This window comes from Eleutherodactylus coqui, chromosome 9, assembly GCF_035609145.1.
Source record: "Eleutherodactylus coqui strain aEleCoq1 chromosome 9, aEleCoq1.hap1, whole genome shotgun sequence".
NCBI lineage: Eukaryota > Metazoa > Chordata > Amphibia > Anura > Eleutherodactylidae > Eleutherodactylus > Eleutherodactylus coqui.
In genome coordinates this window covers 131,528,212-131,554,165 of record NC_089845.1, presented here as the reverse complement: position 1 = coordinate 131,554,165, position 25,954 = coordinate 131,528,212, and the positions used below count along the sequence as shown (strand labels likewise).

Sequence of the window (25,954 nt, the reverse complement as noted above, 5' to 3'; positions counted from 1 at the left end):
TTAAGCCCTTGGGACAACCTCTTCCCCATGCAGCAAAACAATAAATGGTGATATACTCACCTCTCCCCAACACCAGTGCGGGGTCCTCTGCCCCGGTCTCTGTTTACAGCTGCAGTCCCACTTGGTTTATGGGACATCACAGGGGAGCAATTGTTGATTTTGGGGAAGGTAGTAACCTCTCCAATGCACATGATTAGGTTTGTGAGTACAGCGCTGCCTGTAACAGAACAGTGATGAGAAGGCGATGACAGAACACCCTGCTGTCAATCAGATAATGGTAATGATAGCAGCAGCAGAGGAGTGTGTTGATCTTGTGAGAGAAAGTGACCTATTTACTCATGTGATGATATAAGAGAGGTAAAGTGTCATTAATAGACAGAGTTAGGACGACCATACACATTAGATATCGATCAGCCAAACGAGCTGATTTCAACAGGACCGGGTGACCATCTAATGTGTATGGATGTCCTCACTACTCTCCCTAGATGGCATATTTCCTGGGAAATATAGATCAGGCAGTTGGATTGCAAGTGCCTGATCTTTTAGTTTTTGGGAGATAAGCCGCTGCCAGAAGTGTTTGGCAGTGGCTTTCTCACCTCCCCACATACAAAAGGCGTGCACACTTACTATAGCTGAGTTGTGTCTGCATGTGTTCTCGAAGTATGGGCGAGATATCTGTTGGCCAACAAAAGTTCTTCTCACAGCAATCTAATGTGTGTGGGTTACCTAAGTGCGACTTGTAGTTAATAAGATCATACGAGCAAAGACAGCAACAAGAGAGGAGTGTGCTGATCTTGCAGGGGAAAGTAATCTTTCATGACAATAAGGTATATCGCAGTACATGTGACAAGGGCAAATACTGTACATGGCACGAGGAAGATAATGAAGGGAAGTGGAAGTCATTTAACGTTTATGGTAAGAGGTGTCTGATTTTTCCCAGCAGACGGTAGTGATATTCTACTATAGTGATTTGCTATTCGGTATAAAATATATAAAAAACATTCATACGTTGAACCTGCAAAACAAGCATGCAACTAGAAACCAAAGACGTATAGTCACAGATGTAACTCCCATCTAAAAAACTCAAAGGTAAATTAGTGAAAACTTTGTTTGGACCAGTAAGTACCAGAGATATAATACACATTCAGCATTATCAGTGCCAGACCATATATTTAAAAAAAACCATTCACAGTGTGCCAAAATATATCAAGCATTACATTCCTTTACTGTGAAAATCAAGACGTGAGAGATCAAAAAGAATATAAGAAGCATAACAAATAGTGGCCATATGTTCTCGAGAGAAACCCTGCAGTGCCATTGATTAAAATGGGTCAGGCTCGCAAGCAAAACAGTGTATAGTCAGTGATGAGTAAATGTCTAAAATAAAACTAACCTGTAGGTGCAGGACAAGGTCATTGACACTGGGGTATTAATGTAATGATAAATCTACATACACTGAACGGCCACTTAATAGAGACACCTGTTCATTTATGTAACAGTGTGAAGAGTATGCCAAGAATGGTGTGATCAAGGAAAGCATCCAGTGAAAGGGGGATCATATGGACGGAAACAACTCGTTACCAAAAGGGGTCAGAGGAGGATGTCAGGAATTGTTTTAACAGTCTATCAAATTGCAGCAGAATGGAACACTGGTGGTCAAACTGTGTCCGAACCCATATTATCGTTCCTTAGATGGGCTATAACAGCAGATGAACAATCCTAGTGCTATTGCTAAAATATACAAAAGGAAGATATTTTGGTGGGCAGTAGAACGCAAAACTTGGATCACTGAGCAATGGAAAAATATTGACTGCTTATATGTATCCAGATATCTGTTGCACCCTGCTGATGGGAGGGTCAAACTTTGCCCAAGCAGCATGAATCGATGAACCCTTCCTGTTAAGTCTTACTAGTTCAGAGGTAGGTGGAGTAATTAGTGAGGAATGTCTTTTTGGCCCACCCTGGGTACTCTGATGCCTGTAAATGGATGCCGTGATGAACTGCTAAGGCTCTGAAGGCCAAAGGAGATTGAACGCACTACCAGATGGGGGTTTCTAATGAAGTGGCTCTTCAGTGTATAATATTAAGTGATGTTATATAGTACTTCTGCCACATCCACAGCTGTATTCAGTAATCTCCTTGATTCCGGCAACCTTTTAGGTTGTAGACCCTAGCAATTCCCTGCCGCCCCTGCTTTGTGATATTGTCCATGTCATGCTCTGCTGTGGTATATCCAAGTGGCCTCCAGGAGAATGCAGGTGTGGAGGGAACTAGTATCTACAATGCAACACGAGGCGATTGCTAGATAAGTAAGGGTACTTTTACACGGGCTGATAGTTGTCCAAGTAATTGCTCAAAAGAGCAATTACAGGTGATTGTTGCCTCCCGAAAAACACAGGACCCGACAGGGCAAGTGAGTGAGAGTCATTCACTTTTTAGAGTCCCTTCATTTTTAGCTCACCCAAAAACCAAGCGCCTGTCAGTCCGTGTAAATAGGCAGTCATTCATCTATGAATTACTGCCTGTTATTCTGAATGGAGGTGGGTCCCCGGAAGAGATCTTCAGCATGCTCTGTTTTCATTCAGTAAGCGATTATTGCTGCTGTGTGAAAGCAGAGGACTGATAATTGTCGGGATGGTTGTCGGACACTCAAGCACCTGACAGTTGTCCTGTGTAAATGTACCCTAAAGAAAACTATTGGCAAAGTTACTCAGCAAGAATTTGGATACACTCCTTCCAGCGGACAAGACCTCCACTGACCACCACTATCTGGTCGGACTACTAAAAATGATAAAAAACAGATTTAGTTACTTAGGCGAATGTTAGGAAAATTCCTGAAGTGAATTCTACATGGTGCCCACTGCTATCAAATGGCATCAGTGCAATGCATGGATACCAACTGTGCTCCAGAGCCAAATAGGGTTTACTTCAACCTCCGCATCCCTAACCCATAATGGAGCGACTTGATATCTATATACATCTCTCTTTCCAAAGAGAACAAACTGAACCCTTTAAGCTATGGAACGGTACGAGTGACATGCATTAAACATAGGCAGAACGATTGTATAAAGATTAGATTCAGTAGGTGCTCATTTAAAATACCCTGATAATTCAATAATGCAATGCGATTACCCTATACAGGCGCACAGCGATACATTGTTTCCTTCGCTTTTGTGCCCCGTTCTAAAGAGCTCGGTGAAACATTTACATTCTGATCAGTGGTAGAACTCTGTGATAATGTCTTACAGATGTGAATAGGGCATTGAAGAAGAAAAGGAAACTTGATGTATTTAATAGGGAAGGAATTTGATAGGTGCCGTGTGAAAAAGTGGCTGCTATTGTGATGGCTGGGCTTTTGTTGAGCCATGGTAGTTACGCACAGTGAAGTCCCAGCAAATGATCCCGTATGTGCGGCTGAAACACATGGCAGGAGAACATAATAAGAGGCAGAGAGCACTGAGCCACACTCTTACAAGCAGCCATAAATCACAGACTTAATGACACACTGCAGTTTCCCTCTCGTTGGCTGGATGACGTCTTTTAGATACATTCTTCTACAGTCTTGGAAGCTTGCGATTCTTTTTTTTTTTTCCAGAGGATGGATTCAACCAGAAGTCTGCCACTATTATGTTACGGAGAACTTTCAGTCGAGGCTGTAAGAAAGCAAAAAAAATGTGTTAGGCTTGTTCTTCTGGAAAGTTGAGGCAAATGTAGAGTAACAGTTCAATGGCCCAGCAATAGATATTCCCGAAATCCAGGTGGACCCTAACAAGAAAGTCAATAGGAAAAGGATGGATGGGACTTGTCAGGTGCCCAATGATGGTTCCAAGAAAAAATAATATTTTAGGATTCTTGATACTTTAAAATATCTGCCCTACTTTGTCTGAAGGAGAGCGGATTATGAGACTCTTGCCAAGTAAATGATTGTTGCGTAAACAATAGAGAACATGGATGTTATAGACCGAGTTTCCCAACTCAAGAACTTCCATCCAAGAGCCAGAGTAGAGAGCTACCTCAGAGGGCTGCTCCCCCTTGTCTACTCGGCAAGACCATCAATTACAAGGTCTTTAATTTAAAGCGACCCTCTGTTCCTAGACAAACAAAGATGGCCACACCACTGATGCACACTGTGATTTAGTAGCATCATTAGTCTAACATACTACATGCTTCTTTGACTGGTCATCATGTGGACAGCAGTGGATAATCAATGCAGTGTATAGTGTCTTAGAATAATCATTCTACTAATAGTGGACATTACGTAGTCAGAGAAGCAGTGGGTCCATCTTTGTTTATCCAGGACTTGAGGTTCACGTTAATAGATTAGGCGCCATGTGATGCCAAATTTCACCAGTAGGGGCTGCAGAAGAAGAAATGAGTATTTTATCAGAGATAACACCCAATCACCAGCAGATCCTTATTTAAACTGGGGATTGTCCTTTCCGTATGTGGCACCCAGGGAGAAGTGGCACCCAGGTCCTGCTCCCGGAAAACTGTTGATTTACCCAGGGTACATCATGGCCAGTTAGGCATTTCCCCAGCAATGGCTCTTACAGAGGGGGTCCAGAATTGGGTAACCGTATTCTATGATGGTAATATGCCCCAATATGGTATATGAACAGGAGTTGTGTTCTTGGTACAACCCCCTAAAGGGTGCGTTCACACATTGCCGAAACACTATGGATCTTCTGCTGTTACTGTACTGTAACTCTAAGGCCTCATGTCCATGGCATAAATAGAATTAAAAAAGACATGTGGGTCTCCTGCGTGTGCAATCCACGCCCTTGGGAAATCATTGGGCACCCGCAAGTAATTAAAGACCTTCGGATGTCATTTTGCCCCGGTGTGCAGACCGCACATGCGGGGAAAAAAAACGCAGCATGCTCCATTTTTGTGCGGTTTTCCCACATGGGCGGCTCGATCAGCAGTACAGACACTACGTCCGTGCCGCGGGAAAGCAGGAGTTAAAAAAAAAAGTATGCAGGGCGCATGCACGCAGCATACTGCCAGCGTGCTGAGCACATACGCCGAACAGAAAAAAAAAGATCCGGCTGCGACGGAGGGGAGACCAGCAGCATCTGGATAGGTAAGTTATAATCATTTTCTTGGTCTCTTATCTGCGGGTCAGGAGGGACCTGCTGCAGGATTCTGCAGGGGAATCCATGGAAGCCCGAATTTCCCCGTGGACATGAGGCCTAAGGCTGTGCCGTAATTCACTGCGTGTTATATACGAGGTGGCAGCCAGTCGCTTTGCACTATCTTGGCAGGAATAAGCACATAATAAATGCCAACATAGCAAGTGGTGCAATTTTTCTAGCGCACACATTTGGTGTAATGGGAGCCCATGGCACATTGGTACCGCAAATTATGCACCCAAAACCCATGCACATAATACACTGTAAACACTCGCTGGTGTGAACCTGGCCTAATCTGAGGTTCTGCTGCGTTTCCACAATGTGTGAACAAACCCTAAACGGGCTCTCTGGTTACAAACATATATTTTAAAATTAGTGCCAAAAAACTTAAAAAAATAAAACAAAATGGTACTTACCTGTCCGCAGTTCCGCGATTCTCCCGTTCTCTGTTGAGAATGGCCGGTGACACTGCGGTCTCTGATTGGCAGGCAGTGATCACCTGACTTCTGCTGTCAACAAAGACTGGATGAATCGCATGGCTGCAGATCTGGATTGCCGAGGCTGAGGACAGGTACTATTTTTTTATTTTTTAAGTCATTTGGCACTAATTTTAAAATATGACTTTCTAACCGGACAATCCTTTCTTAACACCGCTGAAAACTTGATAATAGAGGTTTTACTGTTGTTAACCGCAATATCCAACCCAGATTGGCATCACATGAATTTACACCATTGAATGGTGCTAATTTACATGCATTGGTAGATCTGCATGTAAATCGGGAGAAGAATTTTGAGGCTCAGCTTCGGATTTCTGCTGCAGATTATTGTGGTAGAACTGCGTCATAAAAATCTGCCGCTGTAAGGCTGGGTTCACACAGGGCAGATTTGCTGTGTAAATTCTATGTGGAATTTCGCTCCGACAAATCCTCCTGTGGCCGCTAATCCCAGGATTAGCCAGCCATGAGGATGAGATTTGTCAAAAATCTCGTCCATACGGGACGGCCTATCTGTCTTGGCAAGCCGGCATTAGCGGATTCCCCCAGGTGTAGCATGTATATATTTTTTTTCCCAATGTGGCGGCACTCCTCTCTATGGAGGAACCGTTTGCAACGGAAAAGCATATGGCCAAGCGGCTACAAAACCTGTGGCTAGGTTTTCGCTGCAGAAAAAATGTGAGATTTCCACCGAGAATACATCTCATGGGAACCTAGGCTAATAGCCATGTGAATGAGGTCTAACAAGTCTAAATGTCAATAAAATCTGTTACAGAGCCCCCCATATCCATCACGTGCCCTTGTGGGTAATGCTTAATTCACAAACGTTGGGTCTATGGCTACATTATTTCGACATTATCATGAACTGCCATTAACGGAAACCACAGATTGCTTCCACCGCACAGGCAACAGATGGACAGCTAAAGTAGCCCTAGAATGCGAGAGCCCGACTAGTGTTGTTGTGGGGATGCAGGTGACTGATGGCACTGTGAGACTCGGTGTCATGTATACTATACATCTGACAAGATGTCTACTTTTTGCCCAAGCCGCTGCCTTTAACAGCCATTATACAGTATGTAGTTAATGCCGTGAACATGAAACATACTGTATATATCACAAATATACTGCTAATCATTAAACAATTTGCTGACTATTACTTCCAGTTCTATAAGTAGTAGTAATAATCTTGGCATCTACTAAATTACTAGCTTACCCATAATACAGTTCTTCACAGACACACCAAGCCTCATTTATCAAAATTAACAGCAATAATTTTCCTTCTTGCCTATAGCAACCAATCAGGGCTCAGCTTTAATTATACCAGAGAGGTTTCAGAAATGAAAGCTGAGCTCTGATTTGCTGCTATGGGTAATAGGGAGAGTCTTACTGATTGACAGTTTTGATAAATGAGGGTAAGTTCCACTACTGCTTATGCATATTATTACACCTATCTACAGCACCAATGCCAAAGAGGTTTGGACACGGTGTAAAATGTAAATAGATCTAAAGAAAAATAGAATGCAATGATTTGGAAATCTGATCTAGCCATATTTTATTCACAGTAGAACATGGAAGACATCAGAAGGGGAAAGGGAGACATTTTTCAATTTAATTTAAAAAAATGTAACTCATTTAGAAATTACTGGCAGTAACACATCTCACAGACGTTGGGCAGGGCCGTGTCTACCATTGTGTACCATCAGCTCTTCTTTTTACAACAGTCTTTAAATGTCTAAGAAGTGAGGAGACCAATTGCTGGAGTTTTGGGAGAGGAATGTTGGCCCATTCTGGCCTGATGTGTGATTCTAGCTGCTCTACAGTCAGGGGTCGACTCTGCTGTAGTTTTTGTTTCATAATGCACCAAATGTTTCCTATTGGTGAAAGCTCTGGATGGCAGACGGCCGGTTCAGACCCCGGACTCTTCTTCTGTGAAGCCCTGCTGTTGTGATGGATGCAGTATGTGGTTTAGCATTGTCTTGCTGAAATATATAAGGAATTCCCTGAAATAGACGTTGTCTGGATGGAGCATATGTTCTTATAAACCTCTATATACTGCTCAGCATTGATAGTGTCTTTCAGGATGTGTAAGCTGCCCATGGCATAGGCACTAGAGCAACCCCATGCCATCCGAGGTGCAGGCTTTTGAACCATGCGCTGATAGCAAGCTGGATGGTCTCTCTCCTCCCGAGTCTGGTGTCCACGCTTTCCAAAAGGAATTTCAAATTTTGATACATCTAACCACAGAACATTTTTCCACTTTGCCTCAATCCATTTTAAATGAGCTTTGGCCCAGAGAAGACGTAGGCATTTTTGGATTGTGTTGATATATGTCTTTTTCTTTGCATGATACAGCATGATAACAAGTGGATTCCACAGAGATCTGTTTTCACAAACAGTGATTTCTGGAAGTATTCCTGAGGCCATGCAGGGATTTGCATTACAGAATCATGCCTGTTTTTAATGCAGTGCTGCCTGAGGGCCCGTATATCTTGAGTATGCAATATTGGCCTTGTCACTTGTGCACATGAATTTCTCTTGGGATTCTCTGAATCTTTTGATGATAATATATACTGTAGATGGGGGGATATTCGAAGTCTTTGCAATTTTACATTGAGGAACATTTTTCTTAAATTGTTCCACAGTTTTTAGATGTAGTTTTTCACAGACTGGTGAACATCTGACCATCTTAGTTTCTGAGAGACTCTGCCTCTCTAACATGTCCTTTTTTATACGCAGTCATGTGACTTAATAGAAAATGTTGTTACTCCTGTCCCAACGATTGTGAGATGTGTTGCTGCCACCAATCTATAAATAGGTTCATTTTAAAAAAATGAAATGGAAAAATCTCTCTCTCACCTTCTGATATGTTTTCTATTGGGTATAAAATACAGTTAGATGAGATTTCCAAATCATTGCATTCTTATTTTCTTTACATTTACTTAAAGTGGATATAAAAACTCTACATACCTCTGTTGAAATGTCATATTTGTCATGTTAAAAAATCTGACAAAAATGAATAATTTCAGACTTATTTCCACCTTCAGTCTGACCCGTTATCTGTACAATTCAATTGAAAAGCAAATTGAAATCTTTTACGTCTCCTGCCCACAGCCGTGTTGGACTCCACCAGCGGAATATTGCAAAGAAGTCCGACACAGCGCCCTCCAAAGACCCCATACTCACCTCTGCAGATCTGCCGCGTGAGTCCTGTCCAGTGCATGGCCAGTGCAGTGCATGACGCACTGGCAGTGACGCATAGTCATGTGACATTTCCACTGTCCTCACAGCGGAAGTATTGCGTGATGGACAGCTTCCATTGAATACAATGGAAGCCGGCCGCATGCTTTTCCGCGTCAATTAGAACATGCAGTGATTTCTTTCAGACTGTGGAATTCCGCAGTAGAATTCTGCAGCGTTAACATTGAAAGGCAGAAAGCTATTAGGTTCAAAAGAACTTAATAGCTGCGGGATAACACCGAAGATTTCCGCCGCGTGAAACTCAGCGGAAATCTGTCTGTGGGAATTAGCCCTTAGGGTGGAAGAAATAACAATGTGTTTGCATAAATATACACACCCTAAAACTAATACTGATGTACCCTTTGACTTTATGACATCTTTCAGTTTTTTTGGGTAGGTGTCTATCAGCATGGCACATCTTTACTTGGCAGTCTTTGCCCACTCCTCCTGGCAAAAACACCCCACATCTGTGAGATTGCGAGGGCATCTCACGTATACCGCCCTCTTCAGGTCAATGCACAGAATTTCATTGGGATTTAGATCTAGGCTCTGGCCATTCCAAAACTTTGATCTTCTTCTGGCAGAGCCATTCTTCTGTTGATTTAGAGGTATGCTTTGGGTCGTCATCGTGCTGAAAGGTAAAATTCTTCTCCATTTTCAGCTTTTTAACCGAGGCCTGAAGGTTTTGTGCCAAAATGGACTGATATTTGGAGTTGTTTATAATTCCCTCCACCTTGACTAAAGCCCCAGTTTCTGCAGCAGACAAACATCCCTAAGGCCTCATGTCCACGGGCAAAAGATTTTAAATCTGCAGCGGATCACCCGCATGTGGATCCGCATCCCATAGGGATGCATTGACCACCCGCGGGTAGATAAATACCCACGGATGGTCAATAAAAGTGATTTTTTAAAAAATGGAGCATGAAAAAATCCGGACCATGCTCCATTTTCGTGCTTCTATTGAAGCCTATGGAAGCCGTCTGGATCCACAGGAGACCTAAAATCAGAATATACTCACCTGCTCCGGATCTTCCCTTCTTCGCGGCTTCATCTTCTCTCCGTCGCGGCCGGATCTTTTTTCTTCGGGCCGGCGCATGTGCGCGGCACGCAACCGACGTGCCGTGCACATCCGCCGGGCCGAAGAAAGAAGATCCGGCTGCGACGGAGAGAAGATGAAGCCGCGAAGAAGAGAAGATCCGGAGCGTGCGGAGAGGTGAGAGAGAATCCGTAGCGGGCCTGATTTTCCCCATGGACATGAGGCCTAAGCCCTCATGTTCACAGGCTTAAAATCCGCACGTGGATCCGCGCCCCATAGGGATGCATTGGACACCCGCAGGTAGTTAAATACCTTTGGCAAAATAGGCTTTGGCAAAACAGAAGAGCTTAAATGTTTTTCTTTGTTAGAAAAGGCTTCTATCTTGCCCTCCTACCCCCCAGCCCAGACATATGAAGAATAAGGGAGATGGTTGTCACATGCACTACACAACCAGTACTTGGCAGAAACTCCTGCAGCTCCTTTAATGTTGCTGTTTTGCCAAATGTAATCCACTTCTTGATTACGTCTTCACGGTGTTCCATGGTATATATAATGCCTTGGAAAGTTTTGGGTACCTTCTCCTGACTGATACCTTCCAACAATCAGATCCCTTTGATGTGCTGTAAGCTCTTCGCGGCTTTTGCTGAAAAACGCAACTAAGAAAATCTAAGGAAATCCTCCCAGAAGAGCTGAACTTTATATGGGGTCAGTCAGAATCACTGTAAGTAATGACAGCGGAGTGCTGACTACTATTCATCATGAGTTTAAATGTGATTGGCTGATTTTGAACATAACCACACCCCCAAATATAAGAGAGCGTTTACACTTATGGAAACACATTCTTTTAGTTGTGTTATTATTACTTTTCCACCCTACATGATTTCAGTTTGTTCCCCCATGGATGGTACAGATAACGGGTCACATTGAAAGTGGAGATAAATCTAAAGCGACTCATCTTGGTCGTATTTTTTAACATGGCATTTTAACAGGGGCGTGTAGACTTTTTATATCCACTATACAATTTACATAGCGCCCAACGTTTTTGTAATTGGGGTTGTAATAAAATCTGTATCAGTGTTGCAATCGCTATAGCAACAGGTAAGTTTTTCGGCAGCGAAAAACTCAAAAAGGTTAAAAAAACGGTTTCACCAAGACGCGTCGTTTTTCCATTTTTAATGCTCATTTGGGATATGAAGAGTCTGGCTTATTCTCAGCTTTTCTATCTTATCATTAAATACCTAAAAATGGTTCAGGCTCGCAATCATTACGGCTTAGGAGAAATGCCATCATAGCCTCATTGGCCTCATAAGAAGAAATTATTATATTAAGAGGAGCAGGAAAGATTTTCATGCTGCGACTATAAATCATAGGAGGGAAAAAAAATAGAATATTTCAGATTTTCCTCTCTCTCGCATAATGACAAGCTTTTCCCTGACACCCACGTAATTATAAGTAAAATCAGCGCGCAGGATGGAGATCAAATTAAAGCTGACAATTAAGACAAAGCATTTTTGCACGTTTTAATTAATTTTACACTGCAGACATCAAGACACCGCGATCTAACGTATCTGACAATGCCTAACAATTAACAAGGTACTAAACATGTTAAGGATGTAACCCTCTTCCCAAAGAGAGGTGTCTAGTAGAGGCGCGCCTCATGACGGCAACCGCTTCAATCACGGTTCAACAATGACAAAAACTCGACAAGCTCCACCACAACGAGATGCACGATCAGGAGGGGAGGAATGAATGGCTTTAAAGGGATTATATGGGCATTTCAATTCTCAGCATAGTTCATTGATGTATGATCAGGCACCCCATCAATCACTTGCGGAGATGGAGCTGCAGTACCAAGCACAACCACAATTGTATGGATGTCACTGTTCCTGGATTATGCTAATCACTGAGGGTTCTGAGGCTAATAAGAATTGTAAATTGATGAGCTGTCATGCGGATAAGTCATCTATTGATAGGGCTGGAAAATCCCTATAATCCCTTCATGCTCCAGGATTATACGTATTATAAGTATAGTATTATATATGTATAATATAGTATATGTATTATTATATGTATGTCCTGGGTATGTGGGGTTAATATGGCGTGGACTTGGAAGCTGGGCCTGCTACATATATGGCTGGTATCAACTGTCTTTGATAGCCGACACCTTGCTGCAGCAGCTACAATCAGCATTCACTCCGATTCTGACAGTGGCATTTAAATGACCTATAAGGCAATCAGAGGTACTAAACTATGAGAATTTGAGGTGTCGGCTGGATGTACCCAGGGGGCCTTCTGAAGGTCCTCAGAGCTGCCATGCATTTTTGCCTATTAAGATGTGCTTGCAGCATGTCTTAATACAATGCCAGCAGAAATACCATATATTCCAATACAAATGTATAGGGTATTGCAGTATATAGTATAAAAGATCAAACAATCCCAAGTTCAAGTTCCCCATAGGGACTAAAAAAAGGCAAAAACATGTAAATAAAAAGATTTTATATTGTTGTAAAAATAATGAATTTTAAAAGTTTACCCCCCCCCCTCTTTCCTGTATTTACAATAAAAAGCTGAAAAATATATTTATCGCTGCGTCTGTAAAAGTTTAAAATAACACAGTATTCATCTCGCACGGTGAATATCATCATAAACCCCCCCCCCCCCCCACAAAGCCAGATATGCGGTTTTTCTGGTCACCCAGTTTCCAAGGAAAAAAATGTAATGAAAAGTGATCAAAAAGTTGTATATACCTCAGAAGGTGGCAATAGAAACCGCAGGTCGCCCTGCGAAAAACAAGCGCTCACACAACCCCATTGAAAAGATAAAAAAGCTACGGTGGTCAGAAGATTGGGGCAGAATTTTTTTAAAAGGATATCTTACGTTTTAAAAGTAGTGCAGCAAAAAAAAATAAAAGGTATCGCCGGAATCGCACTGACCCACGGAATAAAGTTATCAGGACATTTTTAGAGATGAGCGAGCATACTCGCTAAGGCAAACTATTCGAGCGAGTAGTGCCTTATGCAAGTAGCTGCCCGCTCGTCTCTAAAGATTCGGCTGCCGACGCGGGTGAGCGGTGAGTTGCGGGAGTGAGCGGGGTGGAGCGGGGGGGGGGGGAGTGAAAGATCCCCCCTCCGTTCCTCCCCGCTCTCCCCCGCCGCTCCCCGCCCCCCAGGGGCAGCTGAATCTTTAGAGACGAGCGGGCAGGTACTCGAATAAGGCACTGCTCGCTCGAATAGTTTGCCTTAGCAAGTATGCTCGCTCATCTCTAAACATTTTTAATTTCTGAGGATTTTATTGTGTTTTTTTTAAACTTTTGTTTTTCTTGCCATTTTAAGGAAAACATACATGAGTAAATTGCAATTGTTATGTTAAATTTTGGTCATATCTTGACAGTTTCTGTATACAAAACGTTATCAATCTCATATATATATATATATATACCCTTTTTCCTTTATTTATTCCCCTCCCCCCCTCACCTCAATTCCCAAAATCCCAATACCTTATTATAAAAACAGAAATGAAACATATAACTGGTAATTTGCTAAACTAACCCATAGAGATGAGCGAGCGTACTCGGAAAAGCACTACTCGCTCGAGTAATGTGCTTTATCCGAGTATCGCTGTGCTCGTCCCTGAAGATTCGGGTGCCGCTGCGGCTGACAGGTGAGTCGCAGCGGGGAGCAGGGGAGAGCGGGCGGGAGAGAGGGAGAGAAAGATCTCCCCTCCGTTCCTCCCCGCTCTCCCCTGCAGCTCCCCGCTCCGTGCCAGCACCCGAATCTTCAGACCCGAGCACAGCTCGGATAAAGCCAATTACTCGAGCGAGTAGTGCTTTTCCGAGTACGCTCACTCATCTCTACTAACCCACAATGGATCCTTCAGTGATCACCTCCCCTCCTTAATTTGTCATGTGATCTTTAGAATTCCCAGCTGGTTCATATCATTTTGTCCGTAGTACCATGTTGTATTAGTGAATTGGTGCATACACTCCTTACTCTCATTAGGGTCAAGAATTTTTTTATAAACTCTATTTTTTAAAGACTTTTGGGGCTTGGGTCTCCACACGTCTCTCTATCTTCACTCTCTCCATTTTCATCCAGTGTTTTCATTGTTGGCTAATATCTTTTACTCCCGGAGGTTTGGCTAACAATAAGCTGTTTAAAAGACACCTCTTGCTAATTAGTAGAATATTATGAATCATTTTGGCTTTTCTCGTGTTGTCTGGTATTTGGTGGAGTATGAAAATTTGTGGAGTTGCAAAATCTGTGCCCTTGTATCTTGAATCAGTTTATGAGCCCCCTCCCAGGATTTTTTAATTTTTGGGCATTGCCAGATGCCATGAAAAAAAAAATCAGAGTTCGGTAGGGAGCATCTGGGGCAAGCTTGTAATCTAGCTGGGCCACTAGGGTTCTGAGGTTTGTCAAACCCATATATTGCCCTGTGGATTAGTTTGAAATATGTTTCTCGCCAACGTTCGCTCGATATCGCCTGCCTTACAGCATTCCAACTACTTTTTCCCTCAGGTAGATCTGGATCCTATAAATCTCGTACTCACCTTTTGAACAATCCTTATTGTGTTTGAACCCTTTCCAATCCACTGTCTGACCTCTGAAGACATTATGATTTAAGGCTGTACAGCTTCAATGTTGGAAGACGTCCGTCGGGGTTCTCTTACTGTATATTGCCAGCCTCTCTGCTGTCGGAGCCTATACAACGTGCCACCTCATGCAGTACTGGCTTTAGCCAGCCTATAGCGCTGTTGTATAACAGCAGAAAAAGAGTAAGCCCCCTAGGAAAACCAGGATACAAATTGGATTGGAAAGGGTTAAAGGCCAACAGGAGATTGGCTTATAACAATCTTAAAGGGGTTGTCTCGCGAAAGCAAGTGGGGTTAAGTACTTCTGTATGGCCATATTAATGCACTTTGTAATATACATCGTGCAATTAATTATGAGCCATACAGAAGTTATTCACTTACCTGCTCCGTTGCTGGCGTCCCCGTCTCCATGGCTCCGTCTAATTTCGGTGTCTTCTTGCTTTTTTAGACGCGCTTGCGCAGATGGGTCTTCACCCTTCGGCTCGGCAGCAGCGGCGTTTTGGCTCCGCCCCTTGTAAGCGTCATCGCGTAGCTCCGCCCCGTCACATGTGCCGATTCCAGCCCCCTGATTGGCTGGAATCGGCACATGTGACGGGGGCGGAGCTACGTGATGACGCGTGCAAGGGGCGGAGCCAAAACGCCGCTGTTGCCGAGCCGAAGGGAGAAACCCCATCTGCACAAGCGCGTCTAAAAAAGCAAAAAGACACCGAAATTAGACGGCACCATGGCGACGGGGACGTTAGCAACGGAGCAGGTAAGTGAATAACTTCTGTATGGTTCATAATTAATGCACGATGTACATTACAAAGTGCATTAATATGGCCATACAGAAGTGTATAACCCCACTTGCTTTCGCGAGACAACCCCTTTAAGTCTCCACGCAGGGGGCCAACTATGGTTTACAAAATTATTGCATGCCTACAGTAGCTGAATACTCAAGTATATAGGAATATGGGAAAGGGTTAACATAGGGACTTGAACAAACGGTCATCAAGAATTCATATCAAATTCCTGGAATATCGATGGAACATAAGTGGATTTGGTTAATAGGTAGAGATGAGCGACCATGCTCGTTTAAGGCTGCTACTCGATCGATTAGCAGTCTTATCAAGTAACTGTGTACTCGCCCAAGCAGCATGCGGGGAGGGGGGGTGCGGGGGGGGGGGGGGGGAGAGATCTCTCTCTCACTCTCCCCCCGCGGGCGAGTAAACAGTTACTCAATAAGACTGCTACTCGATCGAGTAGCAGCCTTAAACGAGCGTGCTTGCTCATCTCTATTAACAGGGTGATAATTAGGTAGAGGGTATATTGTAGCATAGTTCTGGCCCCTCCATCCAGGGTTGCCAGACATTTAGGAAATTAGTCATAGTGTCAGTTCTTATCGCAAGAATCCTTTCATATAGCATTTTGTGGATATTCTATTAACATTTAGGAAAGGAGGGAGTAGATCATTTCCATTTGGAAGCGATATGAATTCTTGTGGCCATACATACGTAATAAATAAGTCTATGGGCTTGATATTTGAATCATGGAGGACGGTCTCCTAGAAGGAAGACTGAAGAGGATTTGGGAACCGGCCCCACAAACAGGCAATTAAACAAATTATGAACCTTTGACCACAGTCTTCCGACCTCCAGACAGGTCCACCGCATGTGAAGCATATCACCCATTTCTTGGCATCCTTCTCAAGCATAATGGGGAGAAAGATGGGTAAAGGTAGTGCGATCTCTCAGGTACTAAATATGTTCTATGCAGAATTGTAACTTATCATGTCATTTTTGCTGCAGGGTGTACGCCCTAAAAAAAAGATTCCCCGGCAGATGGTGCAATTGCATTTTTTTCCACTTCACTGATTTTAAAAAGTTTTTCGGTACATTAAATGGTCCCATTGAAAATACAACTCATGCTGCAAAAGACAAGCCCTCATACAGCTGCATTGATGGGAAAATAAGAGTTATGATGTTTTGAACGTCGAGAAGAGAAACCAAAAATGAATAAAAAATAGTTTTGTCCTCGAGAGGTTAATGCTGTGCTCTGCGAGTGGAACATAAGACAATGATACTCAGCGGGGCAAAGGTGCAGAACCAGGCACAGCCTCACCTTTATGGATGTCGCTGTTCCTGGATTATGCCAATCATTGATGTTTCTGGGGGTACTGATAATTGATGGCCCATCATATGGATAGGTCATTGGTTGAAAAGGCTGGAAAATCCCCATAATCATGTGGAATATAAAACAATAAGGGCTTAACGAGGCTGTAGTACCAGGCATAACCACACACATATGGATGTCGCTGCTGCTGCTCATTTATATGAGGCTCAGGTTGGTATGTTCTTCCCCCATGCTTTATACTACAGTTGTGATTCTCAGTTGTATATAAGCACAAGCCTACAAATAAGTCAGTGCATAGGGAGTTCATTTCTATATTTCCACCATTGCCAGTAGAGAGCATGAAAAACTCCATATTTCCCCTGCAATAGCATTACATCGTGGCATATACAGTGCCTTGCGAAAGTATTCACCCCCGCAGTGTTTTTTCCCCCTGTTTTGTTGCATTACAACTTGGAATTAAAATGGATTTTTATGTAGATTTTATGTAACGGACCTGACAAAATAACCCAAATTGTTACCCTGCAATAAAAAACAAACTTTGTTTACAAAAATAAATATCAACTGCCTATGTATCCACCCCATTGCTGTGAAACCCTTAAATAAGGTCTAATCCAACCTATTAGTTTCATAAATCACATAATTAGTTGAGTAGGGTCCCCAAATGTGCAATCCGAGTGTCACATGATATGTCACATGACTAGTGATGAGCGAGCGTACTCGGAAAAGCACTACTCGCTCGAGTAATTTGCTTTATCCGAGTATCGCTGTGCTCGTCCCTGAAGATTCGGGTGCCGGCACGGAGCGGGGAGCTGCAGGGGAGAGCGGGGAGGAACAGAGGTAAGATCTTTCTCTCCTTCTCTCCCGCCCGCTCTCCCCTGCTCCCCGCTGCGACTCACCTGTCAGCGGCAGCGGCACCCGAATCTTCAGACCCGAGCACAGCGATACTCGGATAAAGCACATTACTCGAGCGAGTAGTGCTTTTCCGAGTACGCTTGCTCATCTCTACACATGATATGTCACAAGATGTCAGACTTATAATAAACCTGTTCTTGAAGGCCCCTGAGTCTGCGACACCACTATGCAATATTCATACCAGGAAAAGGAGGTCATTTTGTGGCTAGGAGAGGATCATTCTTGGTGGCTCCCAGCATCTTCAGAGCGAACAAGTGTATTTATTCGACACAGGGCATTATCCATGCTGTATCGGCAGGTGCAACACACGGAAGTTTTCATCTAGAGCTAAAGTACTTCATGACAATGAAAAATATCTGATAAATATTTTATTCAGGTACACAATATTTCTAGTTTCAGGTTTTACGAGATTGAAAAGTACATAAACCAATTAGTGGAGAAAACTGGCCCAAGCCCGTTCTCCGACTGGAGGCCCTTTGGATTCTAAATCTCATTACGAGATTTCCATCTGGCATGAATTATAAACATGATCTTATGTATAAATATTAAGATTTAATTTAGTCGCATATAGATTCCTCCCTCTAATGCCGATAGGTCACGTGATCACAGCTAATATGGCTTTGGTTTTAAATAGTTCTTTAATATTGCACATTACCATCATTAAGAACGGTCCTTTCACCATAGGTTCCTTCCTATGTCCTAGTTGGTAATGCCAGCAAATATGTTTTTAATAGTGGATCAAATAAAATTCTGTTTTTATTGCATTGTGGTGCAGGATTCAAGTATTACCATCATGTCTTCACCTGGTGTCCACTTCAAGTCTCTGAGCACCCTCCCAACACCAGCGGCAAAACCTTAGAAGTACTAAAGATAATTTTTCTTAGTATGTTATTAACATGAAGTCGAATGAGCTCTACAAACAGGTCAGACACAAAGTTGTGGGGAGGTATAGATTGGGGTTCAGTTATATAAAAATATCCCAAAATTTGAAAACTCGGCGGAGCCCCATTACACCCTTTATAACATAGTGTGCAACTAGAAACATGGTAAGAGAAGGCTGTCTACTAAAACACACACTGGACAAGGAGGACAGCAAGCATCCATTGGGAAATGGAAATAACTGTCCATAGAACCACTGTAAGCCAACACTATATAGTGGAGAAGGAAGTATCTGTCCATAGAACCATTATAAGCCATATACTCAACAGAGTGGGGCTTTATAGAATAACTGACAGAAAAAGGCCACTGCTTAAAGAAAAACATTAGAAAAACATGCTTGGAGTTCACCAAAAAGCATATGTCTGACTCTCCAACACATGAAATAGGGTTTTCTGGTCAGATGAGACTAAATTTTAACTTTTTGGCCATCATGGGAAACACTGTGTGTGGTTCATGCCAGACACTTCCATCACCCCAAGAACACCATCCCCACAGTAAAGCCCAGTGGTGGCAGCATCATGCTGTGGGGGAGGCCTTTCACCTGCAGGGACTGGAAAACAATTTGAGATTGATAGATGGCAGTAAATTCAGGGAAATACTTGAGGAAAACTAGTTTCAGTCTACCAGAGATGTGAGATGGGACGGAGGTTCACCTTCCAGCAAACAATGGCCCTAAACATACAGCTAGAGCTACACTGGAGAGGTCTGAGGGGAAACATTGAAATGTCTGAGATGGCCTAGTCAAAGCCCAGATCTCAATTCAACAGAAAATCTGACATGACTTCAAGACTACTGACCACCAACACAACCATCTAACTTGAGGCAGTGGGAGCAGGAAGAATAGGCAAAGATCTCAGTGTCTAGATGTGCTAAGCTCATAGAGACACCCCCAAAGATACTTGTATCTGTAATCGCAACAAAAGATGGCTCCATAAAGTATTGACTTTCAGGTTGCGAATATTTATGCACTTCTAAGTTCTCAGTTTTTTAATCTTACTTATTGTTTAGGTCACAGTCCATTGACTGCAATGGAAGCCGTCAGCGCGTACAAATAGAGCATGCTGCGGGTGAGGACGGGAGAAATCGTGGTGCGTAATCCCGCGGTGGAATTACGCATCGTGAGCATTGTGCTATTAGGTTCAATAGAACCTAATAGCAGGGGGCCACGCAGCGGATTTTTGCCGCGAATTTACGCGGCGTAAATCCGTTCGTGGGAAGGAGGCATATTTTTCACCTTTAAAGGGCTTGACATGTTGTGTAACTCAAATAGTGCAAACTCCTTAAAAATCAATTGTAATGTCAGGGTATAATGAAACAAAACAGGAAAATCACCAAGGAGGGGGGGGGGGGGATACTTTCACAAGGCACTGTATACATGGATGTGAGGGGCCCTCACAGACCTTAAGGGGGTTTTCCATATATATATATTTGATCAATGCTTATAAAAGGCCTTCATTACTTATTTGATCTGTGTTCGTCCACAGACCCAACTTATCAGCAGAATGTAGGAGCTGTGATGTTTGCTGTCCCCTACATTGGTTACACAGACACAGTGACACACATATAATAGTGGCTATGACTCATTCTCATTCAAGAAAATTCTGCCAATTGGCTGGGGCCCCAAAAATTTAACTCACCCAAGGGTGTCCATACCATAGAGATAGATAATGCAGCTGCTATGGGGTCCATGAAGAGAGGGGCCCAGCAATGGTTGATCCCAACCCATTCTCTAGTGGGAAGCTCAAACCAGTGCAGGACATTCCTCACCAAAGGAACTGAAATACTAGAAAACAAAGGGATTGGAAATTGTCATAAAATCCCATGGAAAGTGGCCAGCAGACCCCAGACCATTCTGTCCTAAGTACCAAATTCCAGCACCTTGATAAGGAGTCCATTCTGATCTTTGCTATGAGGCTTCCTCATTTTCATGTACACCACTGGATTCACTTATGCAATATTGATGGTCTATCCTAAAAGATATGATATCAATATAAGTCCTGAAAAACTCTTCTGTCATCTTCCAAAAACAGCGCCATACCTGTTCTCTGGTTGTGGTTAGTATTACAGTTCAATTCCATTAATCTCAGTGGAGATATAGAATGGGAACAATGCTCTGCTCACCTCTCTAAACTCGGAGGTTCCCCGCTGCTCATTGCAGTGACCCTGGCTGCCAAGGAGGGGAGTGAGGCGTTACTGATAGCCCCATCCCCACCCAGGGAACATCCCTCTCCATAGGAAGCAGTAGGGTTCCTGTCTACACCCCCTCCAGAAAGGTCCTGAAGATTCTGAGGCTAAATAAACGAGTTGTAGCTATGACACTATGGAGGAGTACAGCAGCACATGAATCAGCACGGGGGCAGCAGTAACCACTGAGGAGGAAGCGTGAAGGCCTGTACGGACTATTGAGGTGCTATAGGTTCACAGTGAGACAGTGTTGGGACTCTGACAAATGGATGCAACAATCTTCAGGCACCAGAGTGTCATTTCAAACAAAATAAGGGGCTGCTACAAAAGGACTGAGGGTTGCTAAGACAAGTAAACATTGGAGTTGGAGGGATATCATTAAGAGATCCCAGAAGCAGTTATTGCAGGATGCCCATAGGTGCTACACAGCTGGGCTGAAACCAGAAAGGGCATTTCAGGGGATATGCACTTTGGGTTGTAAGTGAGGTTGGCCTCAATAAAAGCCAAAACAGTGTGCACACTAAGGCTGAATTTCAAGGACTAGGCAGGTCTGCAGACAGTATAGCCAGACAAACATTATTTGTTGGAACATTAACAATTACAAGCCTCAAATATTTAGCAGAAAACCATAATTGTGACTTTCTCTGGAAATAAGCCTGAGACTACTGGACATTTCTACTGGACACTCTGCAAAGATGCAGGTTGAAGATGGAGTTTTTCTTGTTTGTGGTAAACTGTTATTTTTGGGTACACTTAACATACTAGCTGTAGGCTTAGCTGAAGACAGGGTCAAGCAGTGGTACCTTGACAGGTTATTTGCTCTTGATATTACATAGTAACATAGTATGCTAGGCTGAAAAAAGACAAATGTTGTTCAGCCTGTTTCCACCCCGCCCCCCCCCCCCCCCCCCCTTGTTGATCCAGAGGAAGGCAAACAAACTCCAATGAAACAGAAGCCAAATTACCTCATTTGGGGAAAAAATTTATTCCCAACTGCATAATGTCAGTCAGAATAATCCCTGGATCAACGTTTGAAAACTTCCTACTTGACCGAAGGTCCGACAGTTGGAAGATCCCTGGATCAACAACCCTTTTGCTTATTTATTGTCCATATCCTTTAACCCTTTCCAATTCATTGTCTGACATCTGAAGACATTCTGATTGAAGGCTGTAAAGCTCCAATGTCGGAAGACGTCTGGCAGGATATTCTTACTGTAGATTACAGGCCACTATGTTGTCAGGGGTCTCTCCAGCATGCCCCATACCGCAGTACTGGCTTTAGCCAGCAGACGGCGCCATTGTATAATGGCTGAAAGAGAAAGCCCCCTAGGAAACCCTAAATGCAAAATTGAATTGCAAAGGGTTATTGTTGCAGTGCTCTAAAAAGACATCTAGTCCCCAAACTCTTCTATTGATTTTGCCATCACCATGGCCTCAGGCAGAGAGTTCCACAGTCTCACTGCTTTTACAGTAAAGAATCCCCTTCTATTTTGGTGATTAAACCTTCTTTCCTCTAGACGTAGAGAGCGCCCCCTTGTTACCGTCGCAGTCCTGGATATAAACAGGTCATGGGAGAGATCCTTGTATTGTCCCCTCATGTATTTCTACATAGTTATTTGATCGCTCCTTAACCATCTTTTTTCTAGGGTGAATAATCCCAATTTTGACAGCATATCTGTGTATTCTAGTACTCCCATTCTGTATATTAACGGTATTGTTGCTTATATTGCCAGAACACTGATTTCCTTCAGTGATTTGTTTCCAATTTTGTAACTCCGTCGTCTGTATCGTATTCTGTGTTGCATTCCACCCCCTGCTACAGAGGTAAGCTGCAATACCAGATGCAACCCATAGACAGTTGTGGCACTGTTTATGGAAGAAAGCAGCCAGTTTCTGCTAAACCTAGACAACCCTTATAAGTGTTTTGTAGTGCTGCAACGGCGGATCAAATGATCCCAAGTATATATGCGAATTCATACGTGCCGTTTTGTTGCACTTTTGCTACCATTTCACAAAAACACAGTGAGAAATGGAGCCGTTTCACAAAACCAGAACATTTCTGCTGCAGTTTCACAAAACGATTATGGTTTTAGTCCCAAAAAGCAACTGCAAACTGGAGCTTTTCTTCATGTGACTTTTAGACTTCAATTACAATTCTAAGTACAATTATGATCTGAGAAACTTTTACAAAGCAATTGTCATTCAATAACACACAAGTCGGCATCACTTACGCTGTCACACAGTGTATCATGCCATTTGGTTAAATGCACTACAGACACAGAGTCACATATCAGCTAAAAGAGAGAGATCTCATTATACCGTACACCTAATACTAAACAATAAAGAAAAGCAACTGATAATGAGACGCCTTCATTCAGAACGAAACACAAACTCCTAATACACAGTAGATGGAACTTGCACTTGTCACTAAGGCTTGCAATGTTATCATTAGTGTGAACAGAGGGACTGTAGGGAACTACTAAACTCTGCTCAGATAATATCAAGACCTACTGTGTATAACTGTACTTAGAGGACAGTATTATAGTAGTGATATTCTTGTACATAGGGGGCAGTATTATAGTAGTTATATTCTTGTATATATGGGCAGTATTATAGCAGTTATATTCTTGGACATAGGGGGCAGTATTATAGTAGTTATATTCTTGTACATAGGGGGCTGTATTATAGTAGTTATATTCTTGTACATAGGGGGCAGTATTATAGTAGTTATATTCTTGTACATAGGGGGCTGTATTATAGTAGTTATAGTCTTGTACATAGGGGGCAGTATTATAGTAGTTATATTCTTGTCCATAGGAGGCAGTATTATAGTAGTTATATTCTTGTACATAGGAGACAGTATTATAGTAGTGATATTCTGGTACATAGGGGGCAGTATTATAGTAGTTATATTCTTGTATATATGGGCAGTATTATAGCAGTTATATTCTTGGACATAGGGGGCAGTATTATAGTAGTTATATTCTTGTACATAGGGGGCTGTATTATAGTAGTTATATTCTTGTACATAGGGGGCAGTATTATAGTAGTTATATTCTTGTACATAGGGGGCAGTATTATAGTAGTTATATTCTTGGACATAGGGGACAGTATTATAGTAGTTATATTCTTGTACATAGGGGCAGTATTATAGTAGTTATATTCTTGTATATAGTGAGCAGTATTATAGTAATTATATTCTTGTACATAGGAGCAGTATTATAGTAGTTTTAATCTTGTACATAGGAGCAGTATTATAGTAGTTATATTCTTGTACATAGGAGCAGTATTATAGTAGTTATATTCTTGGACATAGGGGGCAGTATTATAGTAGTTATATTCTTGTACATAGGGGGCAGTATTATAGTAGTTATATTCTTGTACATAGGGGGCCGTATTATAGTAGTTATATTCTTGTACATAGGAGGCAGTATTACAGTAGGTTTATTCTTGTACATAGGAGGCAGTATTATAGTAGTTATATTCTTGTACATAGGGGGCAGTATTATAGTAGTTATATTCTTGTACATGGGGGGGCAGTATAATAGTAGTTATATTCTTGTACATAGGAGCAGTATTATAGTAGTTATATTCTTGTACATACGGGGCAGTATTATAGTAGTTATTTTCTTGTACATAAGGGCCAGTATTATAGTAGTTATATTCTTGTACATAGGAGCAGTATTATAGTAGTTATATTCTTGTGCATAGGGGGCCGTATTATAGTAGTTATATTATTGTACATAGGGAGCAGTATTATAGTAGTTTATTCTTGTCCATAGGGAGGCAGTATTATAGTAGTTCTATTGTAGTTATAGTCTTGTACATAGTGGGCAGTATTCTAGTAGTTATATTCTTGTACATGAGGGGCAGTATTATAGTAGTTATATTCTTGTACATATGAGGCAGTATTATAGTAGTTATATTTTTGTACATAGGGCACAGTATTAAGTAGTTATATTCTTGTACATAGGGGGCAGTATTATAGTAGTTATATTCTTGTACATAGGGGGCAGTATTCTAGTAGTTATATTCTTGCACATAGGAGGCAGTATTACAGTAGTCATATTCTTGTACATAGTGGACAGTATTATTTTAGTTAAATTCTTGTACATAGGAGCAGTATTATAGTAGTTATATTCTTGTGCATAGGGGGCAGTATTATAGTAGTTATATTCTTGTGCATAGGGGGCCGTATTATAGTAGTTATATTCTTGTACAATAGGTGCAGTATTATAGTAGTTTATTCTTGTACATAGGGAGGCAGTATTATAGTAGTTCTATTCTTGTACATAGGGGCAGTATTATTGTAGTTAGTCTTGTACATAGGGGGCAGTATTCTATTAGTTATATTCTTGTACATGAGGGGCAGTATTATAGTAGTTATATTCTTGTACATATGGGGCAGTATTATAGTAATATTCTTGTACATAGGGCACAGTATTAAGTAGTTATATTCTTGTACATAGGGGGCAGTATTATATTAGTTATATTCTTGTAGATAGGGGGCAGTATTATAGTAGTTATATTCTTGTACATAGGAGCAGTATTATAGTAGTTACATTCTTGTGCATAAGGGGCAGTATTATAGTAGTTATATTCTTGTACATAGGAGGCAGTATTATAGTAGTTATATTCTTGTACATAGGGTGCAGTACTATAGTATTTATATTCTTGTATATAGGGCACCGTATTAAGTAGTTATATTCTTTTACATAGGGGGCAGTATTGTAGTAGTTATATTCTTGTATATAGGGGGCAGTATTATAGTAGTTATATTCTTGTACATAGGGGCAGTATTATAGTAGTTATATTCTTGTACATAGGGGGGGCAGTATAATAGTAGTTATATTCTTGTACATAGGGGGCAGTATTATAGTAGTTATATTCTTGTACATAGGGTGCAGTACTATAGTATTTATATTCTTGTATATAGGGCACCGTATTAAGTAGTTATATTCTTTTACATAGGGGGCAGTATTGTAGTAGTTATATTCTTGTATATAGGGGGCAGTATTATAGTAGTTATATTCTTGTACATAGGGGCAGTATTATAGTAGTTATATTCTTGTACATAAGGGGCAGTATTATAGTAGTTATTTTCTTGTACATAAGGGGCAGTATTATAGTAGTTATATTTTTGTATATAGGGGGCCAGTATTATAGTAGTTATTTTCTTGTACATAAGGGGCAGTATTATAGTAGTTATATTTTTGTATATAGGGGGCCAGTATTATAGTAGTTATATTCTTGTACATAGGGGATAGTATTATAGTAGTTGTATTCTTGTACATACGGGGACAGTTTTATAGTAGTT

The 25,954-nt window shown here is 41.9% G+C and overlaps 1 protein-coding gene across 1 annotated transcript in view; it reads right to left on the bottom strand.

Moving 5' to 3' along the window:
• Nucleotides 1-1,206: 1,206 nt before the first annotated feature.
• The window catches only part of SAMD12 (sterile alpha motif domain containing 12), a 557,529-nt gene continuing 532,781 nt past the window's right edge, over nucleotides 1,207-25,954 (bottom strand). Inside the window, exon 5 of the mRNA XM_066578520.1 lies at nucleotides 1,207-3,653. Coding sequence (XP_066434617.1) covers nucleotides 3,631-3,653 — 23 coding nt within the window. The 3' untranslated portion in view covers nucleotides 1,207-3,630. The remainder of the gene's footprint in view (nucleotides 3,654-25,954) is intronic.